The sequence below is a fragment of the Ipomoea nil genome, unplaced genomic scaffold (assembly GCF_001879475.1).
Source record: "Ipomoea nil cultivar Tokyo-kokei standard unplaced genomic scaffold, Asagao_1.1 scaffold1936, whole genome shotgun sequence".
Taxonomy (NCBI): Eukaryota; Viridiplantae; Streptophyta; class Magnoliopsida; order Solanales; family Convolvulaceae; genus Ipomoea; species Ipomoea nil.
The window spans coordinates 1,213,948-1,240,673 of NW_017618364.1; the positions used below are offsets into that span (position 1 = coordinate 1,213,948).

The 26,726-nt window shown below is 36.0% G+C and overlaps 2 protein-coding genes and 1 long non-coding RNA gene across 8 annotated transcripts; all 3 read left to right on the forward strand.

The window, feature by feature from the left end:
• The first annotated feature begins 153 nt into the window (after positions 1–153).
• Positions 154–10,063, forward strand: LOC109146767. 3 transcript variants are annotated; one of them, XM_019294415.1, is made up of 3 exons: positions 154–746; positions 9,133–9,185; positions 9,847–10,063. In XM_019294415.1, the coding sequence occupies exons 1-2, from the start codon at positions 212–214 to the stop codon at positions 9,147–9,149; spliced, it is 552 nt and encodes a 183-aa protein (XP_019149960.1). In that variant the 5' UTR covers positions 154–211; the 3' UTR covers positions 9,150–9,185; positions 9,847–10,063. The 3 variants fall into 3 exon arrangements, with proteins under 3 accessions (XP_019149960.1, XP_019149959.1, XP_019149961.1); XM_019294414.1 differs by having other exon boundaries at positions 9,852–10,063; XM_019294416.1 differs by lacking the exon at positions 9,133–9,185 and having other exon boundaries at positions 9,852–10,063.
• Positions 10,064–20,579: 10,516 nt separating this feature from the next.
• Positions 20,580–23,649, forward strand: LOC109146731. 4 transcript variants are annotated; one of them, XR_002048491.1, is made up of 8 exons: positions 20,580–20,903; positions 21,810–21,852; positions 22,062–22,143; positions 22,323–22,386; positions 22,476–22,673; positions 22,758–22,825; positions 23,314–23,352; positions 23,470–23,649. It is a non-coding gene; the product is annotated as an uncharacterized LOC109146731 (long non-coding RNA). The 4 variants fall into 4 exon arrangements; XR_002048492.1 differs by having other exon boundaries at positions 20,619–20,903; positions 22,083–22,143; XR_002048494.1 differs by lacking the exon at positions 22,062–22,143 and having other exon boundaries at positions 20,619–20,903.
• Positions 23,650–24,480: 831 nt separating this feature from the next.
• Positions 24,481–25,078, forward strand: LOC109146676 (uncharacterized mitochondrial protein AtMg00240-like). Its single transcript, XM_019294327.1, has 2 exons — positions 24,481–24,793; positions 24,939–25,078. The coding sequence occupies exons 1-2, from the start codon at positions 24,481–24,483 to the stop codon at positions 25,076–25,078; spliced, it is 453 nt and encodes a 150-aa protein (XP_019149872.1).
• Positions 25,079–26,726: the final 1,648 nt, after the last annotated feature.

Sequence of the window (26,726 nt, forward strand, 5' to 3'; positions counted from 1 at the left end):
GAGGTGGAGAAATTGTTCGTAGCTATGCAGTTCCCTCCGAAAATCAAATTGGGTGTAACCATACCATTGCTTCAAGGAAATGCAGAGCATTGGTGGGGGGTTACAAGGGCATCATTCCCAAGAATTTAAGAGGGTGTTTTATTGTAACTGTTTTCCTGATAGTGTAAGGAGGGTGCTAGAAAATGAATTCCTAAATTTGGTGCAAGGTGATATGACAGTCTTGGAATATGCTCATAAATATATAGAACTAGGAGAGTTCTTTCCAATCTATATGAGTAATGAGGAAACAAAGACCAATAGGTTTGAAAATGGTTTGAGGTCTACAATCTGCAATCATATGTCATCTAATGTTTATCATAGCTATCAAGAAGTGTTCGATAGTGCCATAAAAGTTGAAGCAAGGTTGAATGAGTCTAAGGAGCAGTGGTCTGACAGAAAAAGGGTAAGAGAATCCATACAACAATATGGAAAGCCAAGGGATAGTGGAAATGTACCAAATAAGAAGACAAGTAAAGGACATGTTGTGCAGACCAAGGAGTGCAACTTTTGCCATCTTTATCACACTGGGGAGTGTCGCCGTAAGTTTGGGGCATGTTTTGAATGCAGTCAATTGGGACACAAAGTGAAAGATTGTCCAAGGAAAATGCATATTGCAGCAGGATCAACTCAACAAAAACCCAGGACTAATGCTCGCGTATTCGCTATGACTCAACAAGATGCAGATGTTGCCGACAATGTTGTTTCAGGTATATTGCCCATAAACTCTATAAATGCTTATGTCTTGTTTGACTCTGGTTCCTCTCATTGCTTTGTGTCTAAGAGATTTGTGAAGTCTTTGAACCTAATAACTAGGGGTGGAAATGGGCCAGGCCAAGCCAGGCTTTTAAAAATTAGGCCCGGGCCTGTTAGGAAAAGGTAAAGCCTAGGCCTGGGCCTGGGCCTGTATGTAGGCTTTTTTTTAGGCTCAAGCCTGGGCCTGCAGTAGGCCTGGCCTGGCCTGAAGCCTTTTTAAAAGCCTATTTACTAAATAGGCTTTTAAAAAGGCTTCAATGTAGGTTCTAAATAGGCTTTGAGAGTATTTAAATAGGCTCAAAGCCTATTTAAAGCCTACATTTTAAAGACTTTTAATATACACCTGTAAAAAATAATAATATTATTAAATTACAATCAACCAATAATCATAAACTACAAAACCAAGTTCATATTTTATAATAAAATGTCCAACAACACAAGTTTAATAAGTAGGGGTTCATAATACAAAATCATACAAGTTTGATAACTTCAAGTCTACAAGTCCATAATACAAAAGTCCACAAATTCACAAGTTTAACAACAACATAAATCATAAGTCCACAATACATACATGAAACATTAAACATAATAACAACAATAGTATTCAAACATAAAATTAAACAAGTCATGGCTTCAACATAATCTCCTCTTGTCCAGAATTCCCCTACACAATGAAAAAATTGAGAATATTAAAGTAACAAATAGTAATATAAAATAATATAAAATATTAAAGTAATAAGTAGATTCTTACCTTTTGTTTTTTCTTCAGCCCATATTTGTTACGAAGCCAATCCCCACCACAAATAAGAGCTTCAATAGATTCCTCATTTAAGCTAGCACGATATTCATCAATGACTCTTCCCCCAGCACTAAATGTAGATTCAGATGCCACACTTGAAATAGGAACAGCTAGTATATCACAAGCCAGCTTTGATAAAATTTTAAACTTTGGGCTATTATTTTTCCACCACGCCAAGGCACAAAAGGATGAAGTAGAAGAAGGAATAAAAAGATTTTCCTCAAGATAAGTCTCCAACTCTGATTTCGTAAGAGGAATTGATTGACTTTGGTAAACCATACTCAATATTTCTTGCATCCCTTTATCCATTTGTTGTCCACCATCAACCAAAGTGTTGCTTTCAACATTGACTTCACTATGTCCACTAGTAGAAGAAGCATCTTGACTATACAAGTTCACATAATCAAGATATAAATCTTCTAATGCCTTTTTCACCTTCTCCACATTCTTTTCAGCATCACTTGGTGTTTTATACAATAAGGGAAAAGTTATCTTAATACCATTCAATTTCATCCTTGGATCTAAAACGCATGCAATAGACATTAACAAATTACACTCCCCCCAATATTTGTCAAATTTTGCTTTCATAGGTATTGCCATATCACTCATAAACATGTCAAAACACTCAGCTGCATTATCAATAACCTTTTTCACCCTTTGAATTTCAGCTAGGTACAAGTTAGAAGTAGGGTAATCACTACCTGAGATGACATGAGTGGCATCATTAAAAACCTCCAAAAGTTTACAAACCTTCTCAATCTTGTCCCAATCCTCAAATGATGGTGCATACTTATAATGTGGCTCTTTTTCATTGTAATCTGAAAATGCATGTTTAAATTTACTTGCAGTAGACAACATCAAGAATGTGGAGTTCCATCTTGTTGGACAATCAAGAATAAGTTTCCTTTCTTTCAATCCTTTTAATTCAACAACTTCATGGAATGACTTTAGCCTTGCATCTGAAGAATTTATAAATTTCACACTTTCACGAACATTGAGAATGATATCTTTAATAGTGTTAAGGCCATCTTGCACCAACAAATTCAGAATGTGAGCACAACACCTAACATGAAAAAGTTGCCCCCCAAGTACTAACTTACTGCTCAATGACATGTTTTCTTTCAAACTTCTAACACAAGAGTCATTGTAAGATGCATTGTCAACAGTTACTGAGAATATTTTATTCTCAATGCCCCATCCTCTCAAACACTTGAAAATAGCATTTGCTATATCTGTTCCCCGTCGAGGAGGAGGCACTTTGACAAAATTCAAAACTCTCTTCTGAAGGTTCCAACTTGCATCAACAAAATGACCTGTCACAACCATGTACTCAACTACTTGGTGACTTGACTTCCACATGTCTGTTGTAATGCTAACCTTACTCACATTATTCAAAATCTTTTTCAAAGTATTCTTTTCAGCTTCATACAATTGCAAACAATCACTTCTTGCTGTTTTACGACTGACTCTTCTAAAATTTGGATTTGCATATTCAAAACCCCACATGAACATGTCATCCTCTACGATGCTAAATGGTCGCTCATGCACCATGATTCCACTAGCAATAATCTCTCTCATCTTTTCATTGGAGTATTTAGCATTAGGAACAATAAAAGGATTACCACCAGATTCACTAGGCGGACAAAATTGTATCGTTGTTTGCTTATTTTCTCGAGAGATATGCAACTTGCGCTGCAAGCAAATCTCTGAGTGCCTCTTAAGATGGCTAGTGCTTCCACCCTTTCCACCAGTAGAGTATTTTTCCTTACAATACAAACACACTGCTTTCTTTGTACCATTAGCAAGTACAATTTCATCAAAATCCTTCCATACCTGAGATGTTTTTTTCCGCTTTTTTGTTAAGATTGAATCATTCTCAACCCTATTGACTTCTTCAGAATTGTTACTTTCAATTGGTTGACTTGAAGAAATTGATGGAGTTGTAGTTGTAACTTGCACATTAACTTCTTCAGGAGTAGATTCATTTGTATTGTTACTTGCCATCCTATATAATTTTATAAATATTTAACCATCAACAATACACACATAAACAACTAGTTAAGGAATAAACAACTAAACTAATACATTCTTATTTTATTACTGTAATCACTAATCAGCAACTGTAATTAGCTTAGCTTAGCAACTGTAATTAGCTTATTTTATTAGCAATTATAAGAACAGTAATTAGCTTAGCTTAGATTCCTAATTAGCTTCCTAATTAGCTTACTGCCTTACTGTTATTACTTAGCTTCCTAATTAGCTTAGCTTAATAGCAATTAGCAACTAAGATAGGAAGCTTAGCTTAATAGCAATTAGCAACTAAGAATAATAATCAATGTATTAATTAGCTTATTGGTATAGTTAGCAATTAGCAACTAAGAACAGTAAAAAAATGATTTCCTAATATAAGTTTAACACATACTCAAAGTACAATTCATGGGAATAAAGTATGTCGTAGGTAAATGGCCCAACACATATTATATTATAGTTTAATTCATGTGAAGACAGTGACTTTCTGGATCGGAATAGAACAATCTTATTGCAAAATTAATAAATAACACTACTTGGTATGCATTATTATTACAACTAAGAACAATTAGGCAAATTGGCAGAGATCTTTTTCAGAAAATAGAGAAATCTAAGGCTTCTTAGGCTTCTTAGCCAACAACACAAAGTAAATCACTGCCAACAACACAAAGTAAATCACTGCCAACACAGAGAAATCTAAGGCTTCTTAACCATCAATACACACATAAACAACTAGTTAAGGATAAGGGAAGAAGGAAGAAGACACTGCCAATTCTGAGTCGCAGTAAATCACTAACCTCACCGGAGTCGCTGCAAATTCTGAGTCGCGTCGCCGTTTCTGTTTCGCCTGAGTGGCTGCGTACCTACGTCCGTTGTCCTCGCCGACTTGCCGGGATGTGCAGTAACTCGCCTCGCCGCCTCGCCGGAGTCGCCGGGATGCAGGGATGCACCGTAAATCGCCTCGCCGACTCGCTGTTTTTGTAGAACCGGTAAATCGCAATTCACAAATGTCTGATGTCTCGAGTCTCGACTAAGTGTTTGACTAGGGTCTAGGGTTATACAACTATACTTATGTTTATATAGTGGGCTATATTATAAATATAAAAAGATAATAGTTATAATATGTAATATATATAATAATTAGATATATATAATATATATTTTATATATATTTTTATATAAACAGGCCAGGCCTGCAGGCTCGCAGGCCAGGCTTTTATATATAGGCCTGAGCCTATTTAACTAAATAGGCTCTTAAATAGGCTTGAGCCTGGCCTTTTTATTAAACAGGCCAAGCCAAGCCAGGCCTTAAATAGGCCAGGCCATAGGCCCCTACGTAGGGGCCTGGCCCATTCCCACCCCTACTAATAACGGAAAAATTAGATGAACCCTTGTTTGTTAGCACCCCTATGAAGAAGATTGAAGTTGCGGATAGGTGGGTCAAAAATTGTATTCTTTTGCTTGGAGGGAGAGAAATGATGGCAAATCTAGTTTTGCTGGATATGCATGATTTTGATGTCATACTTGGGATGGATTGGCTATCAAAGAACCATACTTATATTGATTGCTCTAAGGGAAAGGTTATATTCCAGATTCCAGGGCAACAAGAATTTTGCATTCAAAATTGCAAAGAGAGAGGTGTATTGGCCACTAAGGTACCCCTACATATCATCTCAACCATGAGTGCAAGAAAATCATTAAGGAAGGGATGTCAAGGGTTTATAGCTTATGCAATTCATGCACAAACCAAAGATGTGAAATTAGAAGACATTCCACTAGTTAGTGATTTTCCTGAAGTTTTTCCTGAGCAATTAACAGGAGTACCCCCTGATAGAGAGATAGAGTTTGAGATTGATTTGATCCCTGGAACAACTCCTAAGTCCAAAATTCCATATAGGATGGCTCCAGCAGAGTTGCGAGAATTAAAGGTACAATTGCAAGAGTTACTAGACATGAAATTTATCCGCCCCAGTGTCTCACCTTGGGGTGCACCTGTTTTGTTTGTTAAAAAGAAGGATGGGAGTTTTCGAATTTGCATCGATTATAGAGAGTTGAATAAGGTAACTGTAAGGAACAAATATCTGTTACCCCGCATAGACGACTTATTTGACCAATTGCAAGGAGCAAAGTATTTCTCTAAGATTGACTTGAGATTTGGTTATCACCAATTGAAATCAAGGCAGCAGATGTACCTAAGACTGCGTTTCGAACTAGATACGGCCATTATGAATTCTTGGTTATGCCTTTCGGGTTAACGAATGCTCCTGCTGCTTTCATGGATTTGATGAACAGGGTATTCAAGCAATTCTTAGATAAATTTGTTGTAGTCTTCATTGATGATATTTTGGTTTGCTCTAAAACCAAAGAAGAGCATGTAGAACACTTAAGGATGGTGTTGCAAACATTGAGAGACAAGAAGTTATATGCAAAACTAAGTAAGTGTGAGTTTTGGCTTAACAGAGTATCTTTTCTTGGTCATGTAATATCAGAAAATGGAATTTCTGTTGATCCAGCCAAAGTAGAAGCAGTGTCTAATTGGCCACGACCTACGAATGTAACTGAGGTGAAGAGTTTCCTAGGGCTGGCCGGCTATTATAGAAGGTTTGTGGAAGGATTTTCTCAACTTGCTTCTTCCTTAACTAACTTGACACGGAAGCTTGTGAAATTTGAGTGGACAGCAGAATGTGAAAGAAGTTTTGAGGACTTGAAAAGCCGTCTAGTAAGTGCACCCATATTAGCACTCCCCTCGAGCATGGGAGGATTTTTTATATACAGTGATGCCTCAAAGAAAGGGTTGGGTTGTGTGTTGATGCAAAATGATAGAGTGGTGGCTTATGCTTCTCGCCAACTAAAACCTTATGAAGCGAACTACCCAACTCATGACTTAGAGCTTGCAGCGGTGGTTTTTGCTTTGAAAATTTGGAGACATTATTTATATGGGGAACCTTGTGAGATTTTCACTGATCACAAAAGTTTGAAATACTTGTTCACACAAAAAGATCTAAATATGAGGCAAAGACGTTGGCTAGAGTTAATTAAAGACTATGATATAAGATTTCACTATCACCCAGGAAAAGCTAATGTGGTTGCAGATGCACTTAGTTGAAAATCATCAATGGGACTTGCAAACTTTCTAACTATGCAACCTCATATACTAAAAGAGTTTGAAAGGATGGAGGTAGAAGTGATAACTAAGGATAAGTTTAGTAAGGTTTTGGCAACTTTAACTGCTCAACCAGCATTATTGGATAGAATTAAGGTTGCTCAAATTGATGATCCAGGGTTGAAAAAAATAAAAGAAAGATTAGAGAAGGGTGAGACTACAAACTTTTTAATTTTGGGGGATGGTTCATTGCGCTTCAAGTCTAGGTTGTGTGTGCCAAATGATGAGGTGATTAAGAGGGAAGTCTTAAGTGAAGCTCATAAGCCTTATTTTGCAATGCACCCCGGTGCCACAAAGATGTATAAAGATTTGAAAAGAAACTTTTGGTGGAGCGGCATGAAGCGTGACGTAGCGGACTTTGTATCAAAATGCATGGTTTGTCAACAAGTCAAAGCAGAACATCAAAGGCCTGCAGGATTACTAAGGCCCTTAGAAATACCAGAATGGAAGTGGGAATACATTTCAATGGATTTTGTGTGTGGGCTACCAAGGACTACTCGAGGAAATGATTCTATTTGGGTGATTGTTGATAGACTCACTAAGACTGCACACTTTTTACCAGTTAGACGTACTACACCATTGAACGATTTGGCTCAACTCTATATTGATGAGATTGTTCGATTGCATGGAGTTCCAGTGAGCATTGTTTCAGATAGGGACTCAAGGTTTTTATCAAAATTTTGGAAGAGTTTGCAAAGAGCCTTGGGTACAGAACTTAAACTCAGTACAGCCTTTCACCCTCAAACTGATGGGCAAACAGAAAGGACAATTCAGACCTTAGAGGATATGCTTAGAGCTTGTGTACTTGACTTTAAAGGAAGTTGGAGTAAACATTTGCCCTTGATTAATTGAGTTTGCTTATAATAATAGCTATCAATCAAGCATTGGAATGGCACCGTATGAAGCATTATATGGGAGGAAGTGTAGGTCACCTTTGTGTTGGGATGAAGTTGGAGAAAGAAAGATATTGGGTCCTGAATTGGTAGAACTTACAGTTGAGAAGATTCAATTAATAAGAGATAGGATCAAAACTTCTCAAGATAGGCAGAAGAGTTGGGCTGATTTGAAAAGACAAGGCTTAGAATTTAATAACGGAGATTTTGTGTATGTGAGGGTGTCTCTTACTAAGGGCGTGATGAGATTTGGAAAGCGTGGAAAGTTAAGTCCTCGCTATGTGGGACCATTTGAAGTTCTTGAAAGAGTTGGTGATTTGGCCTATAGGGTCGCACTTCCACCAGGGTTATCTAGTGTCCACAATGTCTTCCATGTATCTATGTTAAGAAAATATATCTCAGATCCTAGTCACATATTGGACTATGAGCCACTGCATATCAAAGATAACTTGTCCTATACAGAAGTGCCTATTCGTATAGTTGTCAAGAAGGAACAAACCTTAAGGAGACGTAAAATCATGTGGGTCAAGATACAATGGTCTAATCACACATCAAGAGAAGCTACTTGGGAACGAGAGGAGATCATGAGAGAATGTTATCCTGAGCTCTTTACTGAGGAAGGTATGTAAGTTTCGAGGACGAAACATTCATTAAGGGGTAGAGTATGTAATGACAAATTTTCATTTTTTGATGATAACAATAACAATAACAATAACAATAACAATAACAACAACAACAACAACAACAACAATAATAATAATAATAATAATAATAATAATAATAATAATAATAATAATAATAATAATTAGTTGGTTAAGTTTTGATTTGGGCTTAGTCTATTCTTGGGCCCAATAATAATTGTATATCTTAAGCTTGAGAAGTCCATTAGGGGGAAGGAGATTATTCTGGAATCTTAGTAGAGAAGAAAGAGGGGAGAAGAGGACACTTTCAGCTTTTGGCGTAGGAAGAGGAAGGAGGCAGGAGGTTTTGCTTTTGTGCTCAAAAATAAAATAAAAAAAGGGGACAAGGTAATTAATTTAGTTTTGTTGTTAAAAGAAGAGATTATACACTTTAGCTTCCTGGTTCATTTTTGCTGTAATTTGAAGCTCAAGAATGGGATTTCTAGTGAAGAATTGAAATTGCCAAGGGTTGTTTAAAGTGGGTGTTTTGGGATAGCTTTAGTAGGGTTATGTGCTATTTTATTATTTCATTTCCCTTGCAAACCTATGATTTATTACCCATGTTGCGGCTGATTTTTCTCCCTAATGAACTACATCTTATTTGTTAAATTTTGACAGTACTTGTTTCAAGAAGAGTAATAGAGGTCTTAGGCTCATTTATTTATATTTTTGGATTGTTGCTTGGGGTGGAGAAAACATGGTTGTTTATAAATTTACAAGAAGAATTTGTAAATATTTGGAATGCTAGTAAGTTATAATGGTGTATATATTTGATAGGTGACCGTGAAGGTTAGTGCATAAAGGAATTTCTATGCTTAAAGCTTACTAAGGTAAGGGAACTTTGCACTTACTTACTCATTGTAACTTATATGCCATAGCTTAAGTGATTGTAAAATAGTGAAGCTATTCTTGAATATTATGGGCATGTTTTGTATGATAAAGAATTAGTACATATCTCGTGAAAATTTGCGAATTTGAGGCGTTTTAATGTTGATTATGCTATATATAGATTTTCAAAGGTATTAATCATATTGATGGTCTAACCACCCTTGTCTTGGCTTGGAATGTTCCCTTGATTCCCAACTGGTGGTCTCGCCACCCTTGATTTGGAACATTCCCTTGATTTTAATTGGTAGCTTTGCTACCCTTGACTAGTGTAATTTTATTAATCGATCTTGGCTCATCCTATGAGTATATTATAGTTCTCAAAGTAAAATGGTGAGTTAGGTATGTAATATCTTTATTTATTTATTTCTATGATATTTGAGCACCGATCTATGATTCATGACTTGAAGGGAAAACTTTGGAATTATTGATACTCTTATGCGATAAAATTGTATAAGACTACTAACGCTTTTATTATACTTTTTATTAAACGTCTTATGTTACCTTATTTATTTGGGGTCCTCTTTATTCTTTATACTTGATTTGGTAGAGAAGTATTATATGATGTACCGTGCTTTGAGCTCACTTGTGTGTTCATGTTTTCAGATTAGATTGTTGATCGAGGTTAAGGCAAGGGAGGTCACATTTTGGAGTTAAAGACCCTGGGGTATTAGTATAGTGTTTTGTGATAGAGGAGGACTTCTTCTAGTCTTTTTGTGGAGATCAAAGTCCATAGTAGGACCTTGGATTTCAAGTTGTAATTTTGGACCATGTCTAGAAGCTTAAATGTGTATATTATATTTCCAATTAAGCTATCTTTGGGATAAGGAACTTTAAGACCAAGAGGTTGTTTATGTTATCTTGTGATTGATATTTGTTTAGCAAGCTTCGTATTATAACGATTTTTTTTTTGTCGTGATAATACGGCCGGGTTACGCTCATTTTTGGGGCGTGACATATACAGATGGTTTTACCTTTCTCCAATCTTTCAACCTCATCTAAATTCTCCTCAAGTGTGATTGGCTAATTATGTAACGTCAACCAATCTTGTGTACAAAGTAGGGCTTCCGCTATTTTAGGTGTCAAGGAACTCCAAAATGCATCAAGCACTCTTCCACTTGTACTAAATGCACTCTCAGATGCAATTATGGAAATAGAAACTGCAAGCACATCTCTAGCAATTTTGGGGAGAATAGGAAATCTCTTACTATGACTCTTCCACCACTTTAAAACATCAAAACTCACAGATTCATCATCCTCAACCAGATTTTCACTCAAGTAAATTTGTAGCTCTGTCTGCTTACTGCTTCCACCACCACTCTCCAGTCTCTCTTTTTTTTTTTTTTTTTTTTTTTTTTTTTAAGTTCACTCTTCATCCTTGACACAGGCCTACCAACTGTACAACTAGTAGCCTGAGACTGGACAGGTTAGTTAGAGGATGAACTGTTAGAGTATGTAGTTGCATAGTCATTATACAATGCAACCATTGCAAATTGGACCTTGGCAAAACAAGCTTTGCCTTTGACATCTCCATACAACTGGACAAACTGGTGTGGCATGTAATCCTCCTTATATCTTGGGTCCAGGATATTGGCAAAGAAAATGAGATGGTTCATTTTTTCTGGATCTCCCCAGTACTTATCAAATTTGTCCTCATTGCCTATTTAACAAATAAACACAAATAAAAAGTTAAAAATAGTTACAAGTTAAACAAATAAACACAAGGGTTTTACCTTTTCAGTATTCTCAGCTTTAATCATATCTTCTAGCATGCAACTGAGATCAGAGATCTCAGAGAAAAATGTGTTAGAAGTGACATAAAGAGAACCAGATATTCTGTCATTTCATAAAAAAGTTTTCAAAAGCTTCATTAAGTTTTCAACAGTCTGCCAATCCAGGAAAGAAGGAGCAGAACCCAAGTCAGCAGAAAAAGATGGATCATTTTGATGATATGCATCAAAGACCCTTTGATATTGAATTGCAGTGTTGAGCATAATGTAGGTGTTGTTCCACCTTGTAAGGACATCAAGCTACAAAGCTGCTTTGGCTTCTACCCAAATGAGTTCAGCAAGCTCTCTGAACTTATTCAACCTAGCAGGTGAGTTCCTAACCCATCTCACTGCATCCCTCACCCTTTTTACTGACTCATCTGCAAACCTCAAGCCATCTTGAACCACTAAGTTTAGGATATGTGCTATACACCCCATGTGCATATACTGCACCCTAACAGAAGAACAACCCCAAGACAACAACTTGCTTTTAAAAAATCCCAAAGCTGTATCATTAGAAGAAGCATTGTATATTGTCACAGTGAACACATTTTTAATCCCCCACTCTAACAGACATGTCTCTAAGGCTTTGGAAATATACTCCCCCCTATGAGAAGAAACAGGGACAAAGGAAATAATTTTTTTCTGAAGCTTCCACTGATCATCAATAAATTGTGCAGTAATGCACATATAATTAATCCTCTGGGCAGAAATCCATGTATCAGTGGTTAAACTGACCCTTTAGGTGCCCACTCTAAACACCTTCTTAAGACTCAGCCTCTCATCTAGGAAAATTTGGTAGATATCCCTAGAAATAGTCCACCTAGAAGGATTCTGAAACCTAGGACAAGCTACAAGAATAAACTTCGATCTTGAACTCCCGACCCTCAACAAACCTAAAAGGGAGTTCATCTATGATGATCATCTCACACACTGTCCTCCTAATGGCCTCTTGATTAAAGACCTATGTCCCCAAAACCTTCACAAGAGCCTCTGTTCCAGAAGTTGAAACAGTATTGAATGTGGGAAGGGACTGCCTTGTATCCTTTGAATGAGGATTTTTTAAGGCAGGCCACCATATGATTTCTCAAAGATGATGTGCCATGTTTCTTAGACTCACAGACAAACACTTTCAAGCAGTAAAGGCACTTGCCTTTAACCACTATATTCTCAGAGTCATAGATCTTTTCAAAGTGATCCCAGACTTTTGATCTAGACTCAACCACCTTTCTCTTTTTTGCAGGAACAGCAGGAGTCACTTGAGGCTATGAGCAGGTTTCTCAGTGCCTTGGGCTTGTCCTCCATGTCCCTCTTGAGTTGAGGGATGAGGTCCAGAATCAGGAACATTGATGCTCTCCATCTAAAATGATGGGCATCAGTTAAAGGTCTAACAAATCCAAGTACTCAAGTACTCAGCAAAGACAACAATCACATAAACATACAAAGAAATCAAGATTCAGACACTTGTTTGTGTCATCATGTAGCAAGATTTCACAATTTCAGAATTACATATTTACATATTTACATTCAGTTAAGGGTCATACATCCATAAACATAGTCAAAGAATGAAAGAAATCCAGATTCAGGAACTGTATCCAGTTCATCATTATCTGGATTTCAATTAATGGCTTCCACCAATAAATGGAAATTTCAAGTATGAAACTTGATGATTTCACATTCAAGCCTTTAGCTTTTAAAGGGACATCACAATAGATCGCATAATATCACAAAATCACACTGCTTCCACCATTATATAAAAAATCAGAATATCAGAAACACAAAATATATTAGAACTCAGAAGTTCAGAACATATATATCACAATAATGCAATATTAGCAGGTTGGATCGGATTTGCACACAGCCCTAGTGCCCTACAGAATATATCACAATATAGTGAATAAATCACAACTGCAAAACTAGGGTTTGAGATTACAACAGCTTCCACCATAATAGATCACAACATAACATAATCTAACACAAATATAAGAACATGCAGTGAATAAAATGAACAAATCATAAAAATAAAAACTAGGGTTTGTGATTACAACAGCTTCCACCATAATAGATCACAACATAACATAATATAACACAAATATAAGAACATGCAGTGAATAAAATCAACAAATCATAAAAATAAAAACTAGGGTTTGTGATTACAACAGCTTCCACCATAATAGATCACAACATAGATCACAACATAACATAATATAACACAAATATAAGAACATGCAGTGAATAAAATCAAAAAATCATAAAAATAAAAACTAGGGTTTGTGCTTTACTTGGTTTCCCCTTAATATTCCCCGGAGAACAAGGGTCTTTACTCAATATTCCCCAAAAGAGCTCGAGAAGGGCTTCTACCACTAACAGGCACCGACCACCGGACAATCAGACAATCGGACAATCGGAGTATCGGAGAAGTCAGAGTCTCAGTCTCTCAGACTATTGTCTATTGGAGAAGAAGAGACAACAGACTAGACTGAGGAGTAGAGAGAACTCAGAGTCTCAGACTCTTAGAGAGTAGAGAGAGGTCAGAGGAATGGAGGATGAGAGGAGTAGAGATAACTCAGAGAAGTCTTAGAGAGAGAGAGAGTAGCGACTGCGCAAATGGACCTCATCAGCGTTCAACATATATATATACTAACATTAAACGATGTCGTGTAGTATATAGGAAAACCCTAACCCTACTAAACTTCGGATATTCGGACGGGTCGGATGGAAAAAAACCAAACCCTATCCAATTTGGTTTATCCGACGTCATTTAGCCTGGGGATCGGATATGGAGAGCCGGATGCGGAGCGGGTCGGATAGCATGTTGTCGGATATCGGATCGGGCGGGTTACGCGGATTGGGTCGGGTTTGAACAGGCTACATCTTCTATAAATTGATATACAAACACTTAACAGTTCGCCATTAACTCTCTGCGTCTTTGTTGTTTCTCTGTTTTGGAAAACCTGAAAATGTTTCACATGTTCATCTTAGGAAAAGAAACATGCCCATATTATATAATTATACAATAATGGCTATAAGATTAAGGTTAATAAGAACGTACGTTGTTACGTTCTTAAAGGCAGAAATTCGCAGCTCATCAAGAGTCAAGAATGTCTTTTTCACGGCTATGAGGTAAGTTTCTGTTATTCTACTAATTTATTTATTTATTATTATTATTATTTCAGTGAAAAAAATGTACTTTTTTTGTATTATTATTTTCTCCCATTATATTATTTTATTGTTTAGATCAAGTCATAATTTGAAGCTCATATAATGCCACCAAAATATGGTTTAACCATGACTCTAAAGAATTCTTATGGTTCAAAGTCAGGTAATTTGAATAAATACATTAATGTGTGTGTGTGTGTGTGTTTTTTTTTTTAAATGTTCTTCTGTTTTAATTATTTTTTATTTTGTATTTTTTTTATTCAGTTTGAAGCTTAATCAGACACATCTTAGAAGCATGAATAGTATGTCCATGTTGTCTTATGGTATTGTAGTATTCTTGTACAATATGCCTTGAAGTGCATTATATTTGAGATTGTAGTTTTTTCTTTTATATATACTTTTATGCACTTGGAACTTTCTTTTACAACTTCCATTTTGATGTTAATGTTTTAATTTTGTTTGAAATTATTTATTCTGCAGAATAATTTATGCTTTTTTAGGGAGCTGGTTGTGTTCATGTTGAACTCCAACGTCTTAGTGGAATGGCTTTGTTGTTTCGAGTTGCTGGGAAAAATGAGCAACTTCATAGTCTGCCGTCTCCATTTACTGTGCTTAGTGTTTCTAAGGATGAGGATGTGCTTTCACAACATTGTTCAGCTCTAATGTCTGATAGTCCATTGACTAGGTTTTCTCAGGTGTTGGGTTCCCAAGTCAAAGTCAATGAGAGTCATGACTCTGAGGTATATACAACTTTCTTTTTAGTTGTTTGGTTTTCCTTCTCAGTTTGTATATGTTAAAGGCTTTTATTTTTTTGGTTGTTATAGGACTTTTTAGGGGTTGACGATGATGAGTGAGTTGGTCTAGATGGGATTGGTACTCAGAATGATCTGGTTGATGGGACCAGACACTTAATATAGGTTCTGTCATTACAATCGAGTCTGTTACATTGAGCAAAGAGAAATTATACACATTAGTATAAATAATAAACATTGTGGCCAACAATAAACATATAATGCATACTTTGTACTCGGAACTATTAAACAATACTACTTGCCTTGTTAGTCTTTCCATAAAATACTCTTTTGGTAACATTTATATCACCATATGCTATTGAACGATACATAATAATATAATTGAATCACTATATTTTTTCAAAAATGCAATTGAATCTCCTTGTTTGGTAAAAAATTGCCTATAGGCCAATTTTGCCTTATTTGACCACTATTAATTGTTTGATTTAGTTAAAATATCAATATAAATGTTTGATTAATTAGCTTTTTCAACTCCAAAAGGCTAAAATTCAAAAAGATACTCCCAGTAACTTTTTAAATTAGCCTTTTGAGAAAAGAAATTATACCAAACAGCTATTAGTTAACAGCTAATTTACCAAACACTTTTCTACAATCAGCTAATGTTATCAATTATTTATACCTTCTAATTAAAACAATCATCTAACAGCTAACAGCCATTTTACCAAACAGGGCCTAAATTAATCAATTTGTGCAAGTGAGTTTAATTTCCACGTAAAATCCATTACTACCTGGTTAGCAAGCGTCATTTGGAATTTTTTAAAAATAATAAATTTTAAATATATTTTATTAACTTTAAATCTATACTATATATAAAAACAAAATCCTCAACTTAACTTACCGCCCAAAATCTTCAAATTTTAATATATTGTTTTCTACTTTCTTATTCGCATTATAATTCTACATTAAAATTTCTATTCTAATATTGTAAAATAATGTAATACAATTCTGGGAAAATGGTCAAATAAGCCCCTGAACTTTATATAAGAAGTCAATTAGGCCCCTGAACATTTAAAGGTAGCAACTAAACACATTAACTTTTGACTTTTGTGCATTTATACCCAAAAACTGAATGTTTACCTGTAAATGCAGATAATTTTTTATTAAAAAAAATTAAAAATCAAAATAAATAAATAAATAAATAAATAATAATAATAATAATAATAATAATAATAATAATAATAATAATAATAATAATTTTTCGCTGCTTGTCGTTGGTCGACCGACGCTGCCAGATAAGAAGAAGGCAGTCATGGCCATGGCTGCCTTCAACCTCTTCTAACTCTCTCTCTCTCTCTTTTTAAAAAAAAATATTTCTTCCTTCTTCGTCTCCAGATTTGGAGACGAAGAAGGAGAGAAGGAGAAGGCAGCTATGGCTGTACGCCATGGCTGCCATCAATCTTTTTTTTTTTTTTTTTTTTTAATATTTCCCTTCTTCGTCTCCTGATCTGGAGAAGAAGAAAGGAAATAGGACCCTTCTTCATCTCCAGATTTGGAGACGAAGAAGGAACCAAGAGTAAGGCAGCCATGGCTGCCTTCAAGCTTCAACTTTTTTTTTTTTTTTTAATAAAAATCATTCCTTTCAGCCTATTAGAGGATCAATCCAACAGTTTGTGGCAGTTAGTGATCTGTTAATCCAGCTGTAATGGCAGTTAGTTAGTTAGCTTTTGTTATAGCCTTCCTTTCCTCTTCTGTACAGAACATATAAACCTGGCTACTGTTCCATTGCTAAGCTGATTTTGTTGATGATGAATAAAACAGTTTCTACCTTCTTCCTTCTTCAAATCTTTGTTTTGTGATATGGTATCAGAGCCTGAGTTGCGCCTATGGCGTGGAAAAACACAACGAACAGACCCCTTGCGACAATAGCCCCTTCAGTGGCTGGAACACCACCTAGTGTAACACCGGAAAATCCGATCCCCGCTGGAGCACATTTTGATCCAAACGACGCTGCCAGTCTTTTCTTCCTACACCCTAGTGAGAACCCTTCCTTGGTTTTGGTCTCATCAATCCTCAATGGTCGGAACTACCATCCTTGCGCACGGGTAATGGAGATGTCGCTACTCTCCAAGAATAAATTAGGGTTTGTCGATGGTATGATTGCAGTGCCAAGTGCAGGAAAAGTGAAGTACCCCTACTGGAAGAGGTGCAATAACATGGTAAGGCAAGGAGACCTGACTGTAAGTGCTTACTTTGCCAAGTTGAAATTTTTATGGGATGAACTTCAAGTTATCAGGCCATTACCTATGTGTAAATGTGAGAAGATGTGTGATTGTGGGATATTAGAAACTCTGCAGCAGCATCTAGAAAGTGTTAACCTCTCTGTATTTCTAAGAGGCCTTAATGAAACCTATGCATCTGTTCAATCCCAAATAATGATGACCAAGCCCCTTCCTACTGTTGATGAGGCATTCATGATGGTTCAACAACAAGAAAGGAGGCTTAATAATGGGACAGCAGGAATGCAGATTGAAGAAGCAAGAAGTGTCCTTCTCACCCAAGGGAATGTTCCTGGACCTAAGAAATTTTATTCCAACAATAACAACAAGAAGCATGTCTGTTCTTATTGTGGATTCACTGGACACACAATAGAGAAGTGTTATAAAAACATGGTTATCCACCTGGGTGGAAACCAAGAAATAGAAGCATTTGCTCAGCCAATCAAGTACAGTTCACCCCTGATGATCAGCCCCTTACTGAGAATAATGGTTATGTCACCTTATGTCAAGATGAATATAGACTGCTCAAACAATTCTTACAAAGAGACAGCATGGCTCACAATTCCTCACCCTTGAATGAAGCTGGAGGAATGACACCTCAAGTCAACCTGATTGCTGCCAATTTTACCCCTAATTCACAGCTTGAAGGTACTCATCGTAAACATTTTCTTAAAAATGAAGCTAGTTGGATACTAGATAGTGGGGCTACCCATCATGTTGTTTGTCATCATGCTATGCTGACCAATTCAAAGAAAGTGGAAGGTATGTTTGTAGAACTACCTAATGGTGATAGGGCTGAGATCTCTCATATAGGGTCCATTTATGCAGACAGTTTGATTTTGCAAAAAGTATTCTGTGTACCTGCCTTCCATTATAATCTGATTTCAGTTAGTGAGTTGATTAAAACTTCCAAGTGCAAACTGCTGCTACATTCTGATTTGTGCATTATACAGGATCAGGACTCTGGGAGGATGATTGGCTTGGCTAGCTTACAGAAAGGGTTATACCACCTTGTGAGACCTGTTTTTTCTGTTTCTAGTAAAGTACAGTGGAACAAGTTAGGGCTAATGCTTGTAAATCTAGTAGCATTTGGCATGCTAGATTAGGACATTGTTCATATGGAAAATTGAAGCAATTACCTTTGTCAGATGTAGATATGAGAATGAATAAAGATGAAGTTTGAAATATATGTCATTTAGCCAAACAAAAGAGATTACCATTTCATACTAGTTCCACTATCTCTAATGATTGTTTTGATCTTGTGCACATTGATATCTGGGGGCCATATCATATACATACCATGTATGGACACAAATATTTCCTAACTATTGTAGATGACTATAGCAGGGCCACATGAGTTCATCTACTGAGAAGTAAAAGTGAAGTCAGAACACTGGTTCAGAATTTTTGTGCATTCACTGTGACACAATTTGGCAAAGTGGTTAAGTGCATAAGAACAGATAATGGACAAGAGTTCAAGATGGATAGTTTTTATCAAGAGAAAGGAATCATTCACCAATCAACATGTGTTTATACACCACAACAGAATGGTGTAGTAGAGAGAAAATATGGTCACATCTTGGCAGTGGCAAGAGCCCTCAAGTTCCAAGCAGACCTTTCAGATAGTTTTTAGGGAGATTGTATATTGCATGCAGTGTACATTATCAATAAGTTACCTTCAGCAGCTTTACAAGGTCAGATCCCTTATCAGATTTTGTTCAAAAAATCTCCTCAATATTGTCATCTCAGGGTTTTTGGGTGCCTAACATATGTTGTTGTGCAGAAAGGACACCAAAGTAAGTTTTCACCTAGGGGCAGAAAGTGTTTGTTTCTTGGATATCCTAATGGAGTAAAAGGGTATAAGCTTTATGATTTGAATTCCAGGGAGGTGTTTGTATCAAGAGATGTGGTGTTCTATGAAAATGTCTTTCCCCACAAGACAACAAGTCTTTTAAGTGATTTAGGACCATCCCAGGATCTTATTTTGCCAAATGGTGATATCATTGTGAATGACAATGCCCTGACAAAGGTCTCTCAGAAAAGACAGATAAGCAGTGGTGATAATCTTGCAGAATCTAATGATAATGGGACTGATTTTGCTCAAAATAGTCCTACAGGACCAGAGGGTAGCATGCTTGTTTGTTCTCAAAATAGTTCTACAGAAGAATATGATAACATACCTGAATTTGGGCAAAACCAGAATGATTTGGAGCAGTCCAATTTGCCACAATCTGATTCAGTTCCAATGCAACGTAGGAGATCCAGTAGGCAAATTTGAAGACCTGGATACCTCAAGGATTATGATTGCAATTTACCTGCTACTAAGACCTCTCCCCACACTCTCTCAGCAGTCCTATCTTACAAAAAGTTATCTCCTAGTTTCAAAATCTTTGCCACAAATATCCTTGGCATCCAGGAGCCCAAATCCTACAATGAAGCCATTCAACATGAATGTTGGAGGACTGCTATGCAAGCAGAGATAGATGCATTGCAGGCTAACAGCACATGGGAACTAACCACACTACCATCCTCCAAGCAACCAATAGGGTGTAGATGGGTTTACAAGGTAAAACACAAGGCTGATGGGACAGTGGAAAGGTGCAAGGCCATGCTAGTTGCAAAGGGGTACACCCAAACTTGTGGGATAGATTATGTGGACACTTTTAGTCCAGTAGCAAAGGTCACAACCATCAGAACCTTGATTGCTATGGCAGCTGCAAAAGGATGGCAGTTGCATCAACTTGATGTCAACAATGCCTTCTTACATGGAGATCTTAAGGAAGAAGTGTATATGACCCTCCCTCCAGGTTTTGTTCCAAAACAGCCTGCTGGGCAAGTGTGCAAATTGAAGAGGTCACTCTATGGTTTAAAGCAGGCAAGTAGACAGTGGAATGCCAGACTGACCACTAAATTAATTAGCATGGGGTTCAAGCAAGCCATATGTGACAACTCTCTATTCACTAAAGGGTCTGGTAATGATTTTATTGCTCTTCTTGTATATGTTGATGATATAGTTTTGGCTAGCAGTGACAGAGATCAAATACAACAAATCAAGGAACACCTACATTCAGTTTTCCAGATTAACACTACTACAAAATTCACATACAACGTCGGGCTTTTAACGTCGGCTATATATATAGCCGATGTTAAAAGTTTTTTCTAATTTTTTTTATAAAAAAAATATATACAACGTCGGCTATTAGTTAATAGCCGACGTTATATGTTACAAATAAAAAAATAAAAAAATAAGTATAATACAACGTCGGCTATTTTAATAGCCGACGTTATAAGTTATTTTATTTTATTTTTTAAATTTATTTAACCCTATGACATCGGCTATTAACTAATAGCCGATGTCGTAGGCTCTTTAAAACCCTTCTAACAAACGCAAAATTTTATTTATTTGGATATTACGACTCATCTTCCCCACCTCGACTCATCTTCCCCGCCTCCACTGTGTCGCCCTTCACCGCAGCGCCCTTCACCGCCACTACCACACGTCGCCACCGCTCTCCTAGACACCGGACGTCGCCGCCACCGCGACACCGCCCAGCGTCACAGCCATCGCCACACCTCCCACCGCCCAAGCCTTCTGTTCGACGCCTCGAGGTTCACCCGCACAGCTACAGCCACCCACCGCACAACCACAGCCACCGCGCATCTCCGCCGCACCGCTACACCGCCGCATGCCTTCCCGAATCTCCGAGGTTCGACGCCTCTTTTTTTTTTTAATTATTTATTTAAATTTTCTAATTTCTAATTTTTATTTGAATTATAATAAATATATTTGAGTTTATTTGGTAATTGTATTTCGAATTTTAGGAATTATTAGTATATATTTTGAATTTTATAAGTTATTGGTTATAAATTTGAAATTATTTTAATGCTCTGTGCTTGTAAATTATAGTTTTGACTTTGTAAATGTTGGTTGTAGGTAAGTAGGACTTGAATTTGTTTTTTTTTTTTTTTTTTTTTTGGCTAATATCACTTTAAAGAGTGCTATGACTCCTGTTGCAAACACAACCAGGAGAATAATTTACTTGGCCAAGTAGCAGAAACGATGAAATCAAATGCCACAGGATTAAATGAAGTGTCAGGTGATCAGTACAGTAGTTTCAGCTGATAGTTTGAAAGGGGCATCTATTGGGGCATCACGACTTTCTGATGTTACCACTCTTGCTGTTGGATATATGTTTATATTTTTTATGGTCTTTTTCTATCCTGGAGTTGTTGCTTTAATTCGGTACACTAGAGGAGAACATTTGACATTGGGGAGATTTTATGGAATTGCATCCATTGCATAAACTATTCCTTCCCTATTCAGGCAATTTGTGGCAGCAATGAGACATCTGATGACTATGATCAAGGTTGCTTTTCTTCTTGTAATTGAACTTGGGGTCTTCCCTTTGATGTGTGGATGGTGGCTGGATGTTTGTACTATAAAGTACACTAGAGGAGAACCTTTGACATTGGCTTTTCTTCTTGCTATTCTTTGTGTAATATTTTTGTTTAACAACACCATTCTTTTGTTTGGCAGTCTGTCAGATCCATTTACTGAAATTCCTGCTGACATGCTTCTCTTTCAAATCTGCATTCCTTTTGCTATTTCTTAGGTTTGTGTCTGGAGCAGATTGAAAAGCATGAGGTGATCAAAGTGTGAGTAACTCTTCTATAAATTTGTTTTTGTTTGTCATCTTAAAACATGTTTCACAATGAGGCTCTTTTTGGCTGTTGACATTTTACATTAAGGTCATTTGGTAATAATTGATATGTTAAAGGATACTTGAATGCCTGCTTTAATCAAATCTAAAAAATTTATGTACACATTTGCCCATACAAAGTTGGTTCTGTTATTGTCAATTTAGGTATCCCCATTGTCAATTTAGGGTCCTTTGCTCTATGGGATTTGAGGTGCAATGACAGCAGTGGCAAAAAACTTTGTCTACAGTAAGTACTTGAGTCTTATGAATACTAATGGTGTACAAGAATGTTATAAACACAATGCATAAAGTTTTTTGCATTACAAATGAACAGTCAAGTTCAGGAAAGAATAACATATTTTATATGGCCTTGAGTCACTTTCAGAGGATTTGAATGAATTGAATCAATATTCTATCTTTGTTCAGATCAATTGCTATGGTGCATGAGGCGCACATTTCTCCTTGTCAAAGGCGGGGTAGACGTAGAAAGGTTTGCCTTGACAACTTTTCTTACATGATTCACTTTGTTCTTATATTTGCTAATATGATTTTATTCTAAGTAAGCCCTATTTATTTCAGGCTTTTTCTATGAGCATCACATCTGTTCTGCATCTTGCAGTCATCAATAAGCCCTGATGATGCCGATTGATGCCGATTGATGCCCTGATATATTCTAAAGAGACTGATGCCGATTGATGCAAATTGCAGTCATCAATAAGCCCTGATGCAGCTCACATATTAAGCGGCTCTAGTGATGGGAATGCTTACATATGGCAGGTAATTATCTTCATTCTAAACATTCCATCAAGGGATTGTTAAATGTTAATGTGATGGTTAATAGCATTAGATCATTCAATGCAGATAAGGAAACCTCTTGCAGATCCCATTATACTGAATAGTCATGAAGGAGAAGTTACAGCAGTAGATTGGTATGCCTTATATCTGAGTGGTGTATTCTTGTACATGGTAGTGTCTGTTGGTATATGTTAAGTTGTTAACATAACTCATAATACTATGTACGGACTACTTATTGATGCTTTGCATGAAAGCGTTCAACAGGAAAGTTCTGATGGTTCTTGAAATGCATTGACGTAGATGCTGCATCTCATTTGATTATAATGTGCTGTGTTTGTCCCTTTTTAAATTGATTAAGAATTTTTAAAAAATATGACTTAGTAAATGATAGACAGGCTATTACAGGCACTGTTGAAAATGGCATTGAAGAAAACAGTTTCAGCATTTTGAAATTCACGCATCACATAATTGTCAACAAATTCATTTGTTCTTGAATGAACTGAATGAAGAGATATAGAAATGGATCTCCCCTCACAAGATTTAGAAGTTGCTTGGTACTTGGCAAATTATTCTATTATTCTATATTTCTAAATTCCTTACACTACTCCCTTTACTGATGCAGAAAACTGAGCAGGAGAAACTGGAGAAGCTTGCCCGAAAGGTATGTCAATCTTGACTATATTATGATTTTGTTTTTGTTCTCTTAGTCATTTTGTGTGCTACGCTCATTATTATAAATGCTAGCTTACTAATTATTTAATAATTATCAACTTTGTAGATTGTTGAGAGAGTTGGTAGATCGAGCTACACTCAACAAGAAATTGATGAAGTAAGAGACGTATGGGCCGACTTCTTTGTTGATGTATGGTTAAGTATGTAAATTGAACAAATTGATATTAGCTTTTGATAATGTTAACTTGTATTATTAATTAGTATCAAATTGTGAGATTTATTACTTGTTTCATTATAAATATTAGATTTTACATATTTTGCTGTGGTTGTGGTGCAATAATTGAGCAGGTTTGGTTGTGGTTGTGAGAAATTGAGCAGGTTTAGGTTGTGGTTGTGGTTGTGAGTAGATTTGAGCAGGTTTTTGGGTATAAATGGACAAATAAATTGTATATTAAAAAAAAAACATACAACGTCGGCTATATAAATAGCCGACGTTATATCTTATTTAAAAAATAAATAAATAAATACTTACAACGTCGGCTATTAGCATTTAGCCGACGTTGTAAGTATTTTAAAAAAAAAATTAAAATACTTACAACGTCGGCTAAATGCTATTAGCCGACGTTGTAGGTTTTTTATAAAAAATTAAAACACCTACAACGTCGGCTATTAGAATTTAGCCGACGTTGTAAGTATTTTAATTTTTTTTTAAATACTTACAACGTCGGCTATATGCTAATAGCCGACGTTGTAAGTATTTTGATTTTTTTTAAAATACTTACAACGTCGGCTAAATGCTAATAGCCGACGTTGTAAGTATTTATTTATTTATTTTTTAATTAAGATATAACGTCGGCTATTTATATAGCTGACGTTAAAAATAATATTTACAACGACGGGCGCAACAACTACGGTACATAGCCGACGTTAAAAGGTCTATTTAGCTGACGTTAAAAGCCTGCTGTGTAGTAGTGCAAGGACCTTGGGAATCTCAGATTCTTCCTAGGACTTGAAGTAAGCCAGAAATTATACAGGAATCTTTGTGACACAGAGAAAGTATGCCTTAGATTTGCTGCATGATGCATGCTTTCTTGAAAGCAAACCTGCAAGATGCCCTATGGTACAAACAAACAAGTTATCCAAAAATAATGGTGCAGCCTTAGAGGACAATACTCAATACAGGAGGCTGGTGGGAAAACTTCTGTATTTAACCATCACCAGACCCGACATATGCTTTGTTGCACAGCAGTTGTCTCAGTTCTTAGACAACCCTACTATTATTCATTTGCAGGCAGTCCACAGAGTTTTGAGGTACATCAAGAGTTGTCCTGGACAAGGCCTATTCTTCCCTGCAAATTCCAACTTGAAGATGAGTGGCTTTGCTGATTCAAAATGGGCAGTTTGCCCTGACACAAGGAGATCTGTAGCAGGTTTCTGTGTATTCTTGGGAAATGCCCTAGTGACCTGGAAATCAAAAAAAACAAAGCACAATTTCAAGGTCATCCTTTGAAGCTGAGTATAGAGCTCTTGCCTTTGCTACATGTGAAATACAATGGTTGTTCTATCTTCTTGAAGTTCTGGAAGTTCATTTGAATGAAGCAGCAGTGTTGCTTTCTGACAGTAAATCTGACATTGCTATGGCTGAGAACCCAGTTTTCCATGAGATGACCATGCATATAGAAATAGATTGCCATCTAATAAGGGAAAAGGTCTAGAAATGGGTTATCAAATTAGTACATGTTCCTACAAAAAGCCAAACAACAGACATTCTGACCAAACCTCTACAACCAATGCCATTTCAAAAGTTTGTATCCAAGTCGGGGCTTCATTCCATGTACACTCCAACTTGCGGGGGGATATTAGAGGATCGATCCAACAGTTAGTGGCAGTTAGTGATCTGTTAATCTAGCTGTAATAGTAGTTAGTTAGTTAGCTTTTGCTATAGCCTTCCTTTCCTCTTCTGTATAGAACATATAAAGCTGGCTACTGTTCCATTGCTAAGCTGATTTTGTTGATGATGAATAAAACAGTTTCTACCTTCTTCCTTCTTCAAATCTTTGTTTTGTGATACAGCCTGAAGGGAAAGATATTAAACACAAGAGAGAGAGAGAGAGAGAGAGAGGAGGTTGACAGCAGCCATGGCCATGGCTGCCTTCTTCTTCTCTGGCTACTCCGGCCGGCGGGAGCAACAGTGAGCGGCTGGAAACAGAAAATGTTTTTATTATTATTATTATTATTATTATTATTATTATTATTATTATTATTATTATTATTATTATTATAATAGAATAGTTATTTTGATTTTTAATTTTAATAAATATTTTTTTAAAGTTGCATACGTGGCAAGCTCAGATGATGCCACATAAGAGGTTATCTACATTTACAGGTAAACATCCAATTTTTGGGTTTAAATGCACAAAAATTAAAAGTTAATGTGTTTAATTGCTACTTTTAAATGTTCATGGGCTTAATTGACTTTTTGTATAAAGTTCAAGGGCTTATTTGACCCATTTCCCTACAATTCTTAATAGAATATATTTTTTCTTATTTTTCTATTCGTACTAGAATTCTACAATAAAATAATGTAATAAAATTCTTAATAGAATATATTCTTTCTTACTTTCATATTCGTACTATAATTTTACATTAATATTCCTATTCCTAATACAATAGGACAATACTCTTATTAAAACACTGCTATAATACTCCATGCGTTCCAACACTTTGAACGAACAAATAGACCTGGCACTACAAATACAAGAAATCTTATAATCATGCCCACACGATTCTTTATTTTTGTGTTAGAGACACACTACTAAGTTCCTTCAAAAGTTTTTTTTTTTTAAAAAAAAAAACAGTCTTTATTTTAATATTTTATTTTTTATTTTAAAATAGTCTAAATTCAACAATAAATGTATTTTATTTTTTTCAGTTCGGAACATGAACCAGCTGTTTCGGTGCGCGATTTTAATAAACTCTAAATATCTTGTTTCAATTCTAAATTGTAATTGGAATATTTCGGTTTGGTTGTTATAGTGTCTGTTTGATTTGAACCAAATTGTGATCATAATTTGTTGGAGAAAAAAATAAATAAAATATTTATTTTAAGGATAAATATGTCCATGTAACATTTTACGAGAAAAAACAACCAATTAAATAATTTATGGGAGAAAAGTGCTATAAGTATATATAACTCAGGTGAAAATATGCTATTTTCTCAATAATGTATATAGATACACCACCAAAAGGGCATTGTTTTTAACTTTTTATGCTGAAAATAATAAAATATACAGCCTAAGTCTCAAAGATTAATTCAAACATTAATTGTTCTAAAAAAATAAAGAGTAAAAGACATTTTTGGTT